Genomic DNA, 6,320 nt, shown 5'->3' with positions numbered 1-6,320 from the left:
CTAGTCTATCTCAAACGATCGATACGCAAGGATCGTTTCTAACGTAAGGATCGCTTTTGTCGTTTGAGTTGAGCGTTTCCATATGATCGTCTCTGTGGCTTCTACAAATTGCAAGCGACAAAGACGATCCTTACGACAGGAACGATCATATGGAAACCGGGCTTTAAAGAGCAACATCTCATTAAAAAAATGAGTGAAATGACGTAACATTAGAATCATGTAATTACCTAAATCAGCTCTAATTTTTAGGGAAAATATTAGAAAAGTATTGTTTCACCAACGCATTTTTAACAATTTCATCAAGGTTGTTTTAAAAGACATAAAAGCTAAAATGTTTTTATTATATGTTGAAAGTTTCATTAGAAATAATGATCAAATTTATAACATCACAGTCTTTGGAAATTCTTTATGGTTTTATTTTCATCTCAGTGAACTTTAAGGAATTATCATATTTCCAAGTATTCCAAATCACACCTTTGTAATTGTTTTGGTTGCCACTATAGTAGTGTCCATTCAGGTTAGAATCATAACAACTCCTATACCACCATGCACCTTTGGCGTCAGAGGCACAGTTTCCTCGACGTTCCTTATCATTATCTGAATCTTTTGTTGTAAACGCCATGCTTTTATGATAAGATAATGAATCTCCAGCATTTCCTAAGAAAAATAATACCTTTCAAAAATCGCATTTAATGCAGTTATAGAATTCTTTTGAACTTCCATTAACACAAGTTTAATGTATATATCATTTAGACATTGACACTTGCATTTACAATTGATTATTAGAGGCTTAGATATAAAAAGGACTTCAGTCAATCTTCATTTGACATTTGTGAGCGCGGAGCCGCCATTTTCGTGACTACTTGCAAGTTAAACTTGTAATAAAACTGTGTGAAATTGGTTAATGAGCAAAAGAATAATAAAATTCCGCCTTGTTTATAGGAAATTTTAAACATATCGGAAACCACAATCAAGCTTTTGGCGTTTTTGTGAATAATTACTGCAAACCAAACTCAATTTCGCAGATTTTAGATACATTGACTAGTTTGTGCTTTTAAACTAATCGTGACCCACTGCTAGACGTTTTTACGTATGTGAACGTATATTCTCGCAGTTTTCTACTACAGCACCAAGATATTTGTTTTCATTGCTTATAATTTACCAGCGATAAAGAAAATACTCGACATTTTGGCTGCATATTCCTGTTCGGGAAAACACGTTACTACACATATCTCCAGATTTGAATAAATGCTTTGACAGGTATAAGGTATGTAAAAATAAATCACTGCAGCTCATTTTTGGTTATATTTACATTTAGAAAACGTAGAGGTGACTCAACTGGTAAAAATATATTCTTTAGAAATTCACTACTAATAATCTTATTCTAAAACAAAAAAGTATTTTGAATTTCAATTGAGCTGCTATAATTTATTTTGACTTAAACTGTGCCTACCATTAAATTAGTGTTATCCAAGTTTTGTTTTGAAGCACTGTGGTCGTGAAATTTTGCTTAGGTAGTACATATTTTGCAATGTAGTCCAGGGATAAAAATTTAATGCAGATAGATTACAAAAAGTTTTTGCTGGAAAATTATGAATTTAAAATATTTGTTAGATGCAGTAGCTCTTATATTCTATTTATCTAATGTGAAGTTGTTGATTTCTTATTGATTGTGAAACTGAGATTATAGTTAAAGTTTAACTCTAATGCAAAACGGTATAGGCTTCTATTTGGTGAAGCATTTTTGAAAAGGAAATTATGTTTGTGTATTATAAAACAATTCTGCTGTTGAAGAACAGTCTTGTTTGCTACAAATGTCACTGTTTGTACAGACTTTGACATTGTATATGAGTCTGATCCAAGTTTTAATCTATCTTAAAAAAATAATAAGTTGAGTAATGACAAAACTTCTGCATGTTTTCCAAATTATAAAGACCAAAGACCACACCAAATCATTGATTATGTAAAGACCAGAACAAATCATTGATAACCAAATTGAACATGCTCTGGTTTGAAGTACAGTCAGAATGTGTATTTCATTACCAGTAATGTATTTTACCCAGCTGTTTCAGTAAATATTTTATTTATGATTACTGATACTATACTTTCAAAGGATTTCCTAAAGATGCAAAATACAATATTCGAAAGTATATTATTTTAGCATATTGGATTAGCAATAATTATCTCTTGAAGTGGTTAAGAACTTGTAAATTAGAGTAATTTCCGAACATAATGATAAGTCATAATCTCTCTATAAAGAACAGGCTTTGTATGTAAGAAAACTATTGAATCGTTAGCATTAGGAGAAATATTTCCAATGATTTTTCACTCGAAAACAATCTTCGTAAATAAACCTTTAGATAAAGATCAGTTAGACACAATGGTCACCACGCGCAATCCAATCTATCGTAAAGCCATTTCTTTCTTTTTTCCCGATCCATGATTCTGGCGATATGCAGTTACATGTTTTAGCTATCAAATAATCAATTATTGTAACCATACCTCCAAAAAATCAAAATATTTTCTCAAAATAAAAAAAACTTATAATAATCGCCATATAAACACTAGTTGAAATTTCAAAATTAGGAACGAAAATGGCGGAAATTAATCATGTGGTCGATATTGTCCAGTCAACGTTCGCAAACCAGAGAACAATACATGTCCCAACTCTTACAAATAGAGGGCTCTGTTCGGTGTACGTAAAGTTTGACGTATGAAACAGACCTTACTTAATGGCGTACCTGGGTATTTTCCGACGCTCAATTGTTATATTTGTGTTTCATGCTTATAAATGTGAATTGTCCATGTAAACTTAAATAAATTTCTGTTATGTTTAGGTTGTTGCTAAGTTCATAAAAAACTTTTACATGTAAGAACAAGTTATAATGTATATAACATTTAGGCATTGAAACTTGCATTTGCAGTTATTTACTAGGGCTTACTTCAATGCTTGCATTTTATAAAAAAGATTTCACTCACTGATCATTAGACAATGGTATTCACAGTATAGATTTTTTCTTATGTACCAAATAATTTAGTTGTGTTTATTACCTACATGTCACTCATGTGCTAGGTTATCAATACGTAATTTACAAAGCTGCAGTTGAATTTGCATTTAATGTTGATGATAAGTTAATCACAATTATTACATGTCACAATCAATCTTTGCAACAGAATCGTTCGAAATTGGAACGACTTTTTACTTTACGTTTGTTTGTTGTATTTTTTCGGTAAGTTTTTAAGTTCAAAATTAATTATATTTTTATTGACAAACAAGGCTTTAGTTCGAAACCAACCGTTACAATCCGTTTTTTTCAAAACTTGGAGAATCCCCCGTTGCAAACTGTAATCACTCAAATCATTCAAAAATATTGCATATATCGAAATATTTTTCCTTCAAACGTTTATATTTACGTATTAACTTACCAGAATATTTACCAAGACTTAGTTGATATTTTTTATTTTCATTCTTTACAGCAAAATAATCATATTCAGCATATGCTTTGTTTCTAAACCAGTCTCCCAGGTCAACACGAAGTTTATTTCTCTTGGCTGATGTTAGTCGGTATATTTTATTCAATCCTAGCCCGAATTCGCCTTTCAGATCACCAAAACCTTCCTTATAGTCATTCCACCCACGATAGAAATCAACACTTCCATCTAGGCGTCTTTGAAATACAGTCCAGCCACCACCATATGAAGTCATGTCACAGTAGACATTAAAAGATCCTTGACCATCAGGATCAATTTGATAAACTCCACTTTCGTTCTTGCCATTATTTTGTACCTCAGTGCAATCTTTGGCTATTTAAATTGAAAATGTTAAAAATTCAGTTTCGCAAGGTTCTGTTATGATAGGATAAAGGACTGAATTTTGTGAAAAAGTGTTTTTAAGCGAATGAAATCAGTACTAGGTATTCTTATTATGTTTCATGTTTCACAGGCTGGAAACCTACAGAACACAAGCATTGCATGTAAGATATGGATATTATTGACTACTGTGAATTACATTTGAAGTGGGGATGCTGTTTTGTAATGCACTCAATTTCAGAATATAAAGTCAATTTCATTGTAATGTGTGCTTACATGAATTTTTTTTATATCTGAATAGAAAATTCCAGTCTAACTCTAATAGCGTTAAATTAAATAGTAAGAAAGTCATTTGAAATTTTATTAAACCCAGTAGAAATTTAATGCCATCTACTGAAAAACGTTATTACCCATTATTAAACATACATTTTCTGACCTTATTTATATTACCTCTTAAAAATATTGCTTATTTAGGTTTTTAAAGGAAGTGAATTCTTAATAGTAAAACCTAATTTTCTTACATCGAAAGTTAACAGGATATGTATGAATGAACATTATCAGTGCATACCATCCATACTAAGCGGCGGATGACTGATTGCGCGGCCTGTAAGCTTAGAAAAATTTGTGGGACTTTAAGTGATATAACTTTCTCCCAAAAATTTCAGTCTTTTGACGACGTTTCCGTTTCTTATGCTCCATTGCTTTTGCTTCAGTTTTGTTACTCATAGTGTAAACATTATAGAATAAATTTAAATTTCGAACGAGATAAACTCACTACTTTATGAGTTCTATACATAGAGCATTATAATAGTATATCGTACAGTTTCTAACAGGATATATTATTGAAATTTTGATCGTTTATCTCATCTAGAATGGGAAAGAGTAAAAACTATGTTTAAAAAGAACAGGTCTTTTAAAAACGCGGGAATGTAAGCTTCAGCCTACATAGCCTACTGAGTAATCGGACAACGGCCATATTTGTCTGTTCTTGGAATAAGTTCATAAAGCTACAATCTATTGGTTGAAGACATTTGATGTAATATTATTGAGGTGCACTCATTCTAGGAGGTCTGGAACTGGAAGCATGTCTGTCAAAATGCTTTTTAAAGTTTGTATTTACAGAATTCTTAGTTTAGGAAAGCCAACCAATAATAAACTCAAGACTGTCTAATATGGTGTATCTAGGTTAGCAGGGCCATAGCTAGATTACTAACTTCAGGAGGAGTGTTAAACTTAACCTTAACCCTTACCCTAACCCTAACCCTACCCCCTCCTTAATGTAGAGAAACTCAAAATGTGTTAATGTTAACATATGCTATTGTCATTTAGAGAACCATACACTTTCAATGTTGTGTGCTGAGGAAGTTTTAAGTGTATTGAAGCTTTTCATAAATTTATTACTGATTTCCTGCTTGATTGTATTGGTAATAATGAACTTGTGTGTGGCTGGGAGCCTTATTTTTGTGGTTACATGTAAAATGTAGATGCAGCAAATTCCTTGCACAGAAGCAACAGCACAGAGAACAGCTCAGGATTCTCAACAAAGAACAAAGTTTTAAAACTGCACAGAGATGCTCTTTATTCATGATCGGTGATAAAAAATCTTTATAAAGACAGTAATAAATCCATACGTTGGCACGAGTTACATTCTCCTGAGTATCCTCTCCTGAGTATACACGTGCAGTTCAATGTTCCATTAATTTTACGATAGTATGTGTTGGGTCCACACAAAGGAAAGTGAAAAGTGCTTGTCGCTATATCGATAAATAAAATTAAAAATAAAATTAATCAGGGATTTTAAACGAAACATATTCTTCCTCAAAGAACGCAATTTGTCACTCAGTATCCGCGTTGACGTACCCAGCAAGCAAGTTTGCTATGCAATGTTGGTAATTTTGGTGTTCGCGCATTTCGTAAAAACAAAACAATTAAATAAATGTTAAAAATTTACAGAGTATGAACAAATTTGCTGGCTGTTTGGGACATTATAAGGGATATACTAAAGAAATTAGATAATTGAAAAATGTTCAGAAAATTATCATTTCATCAGTACTTCTCACAAAATGTGTCAAAGCTCATATATTTTGGCATGGCTTTGCCTTGTTTATTTAAAGAAAAATGAATGAAAAAACTAATCTCAAAAACCATGTGAGTACTTCGTAATCGCCTCAATTTAAACAGCATGCACAAAGAAAATGAAAAGTTTCAAATCTAGTTTAATCCAAAGATGTAAAATTTAAACTCTGTTTTGCAATATACTGAAATTTTAAAAAATTTGATAAACATTAAGCTCACTGCAAAACATGCTCAATTTGGACGTTTTTCAATCTATTTTTATGATTTTTTTTATTGAAGACTGATTTCCAGCCCAAGTAATTGTTTAAATGATGTAAGAAACTATAAAGACTTAAATTTAATACCCAAGAAGTTTGATAAGAATAGACAAACGGCAAAAATGTCCAAATTAGACACTTTGCACTTTGAACTTAATGTTCATCAAATTTTTTATA

The 6,320-nt window shown here is 31.6% G+C and overlaps 1 protein-coding gene across 1 annotated transcript; it reads right to left on the bottom strand.

Annotated features, from left to right (window-relative positions):
* LOC124454865 (angiopoietin-related protein 7-like) lies at positions 1 to 4,224 on the bottom strand. Its single transcript, XM_047005618.1, has 4 exons — positions 4,221 to 4,224; positions 3,427 to 3,804; positions 553 to 657; positions 1 to 161 (listed from the first exon to the last, which is right to left on the bottom strand). Exons 1-4 carry the CDS (start codon positions 4,222 to 4,224, stop codon positions 1 to 3), a joined length of 648 nt encoding a protein of 215 aa, XP_046861574.1.
* Between the last annotated feature and the right edge of the window lie 2,096 nt (positions 4,225 to 6,320).

The sequence above is a fragment of the Xenia sp. Carnegie-2017 genome, unplaced genomic scaffold (genome assembly GCF_021976095.1).
Source record: "Xenia sp. Carnegie-2017 unplaced genomic scaffold, XeniaSp_v1 HiC_scaffold_3, whole genome shotgun sequence".
In the NCBI taxonomy this organism is placed as follows: Eukaryota; Metazoa; Cnidaria; class Anthozoa; order Malacalcyonacea; family Xeniidae; genus Xenia; species Xenia sp. Carnegie-2017.
Note: the sequence above shows the minus strand (reverse complement) of the source record. Positions and strands in the feature narration are given on the sequence as shown.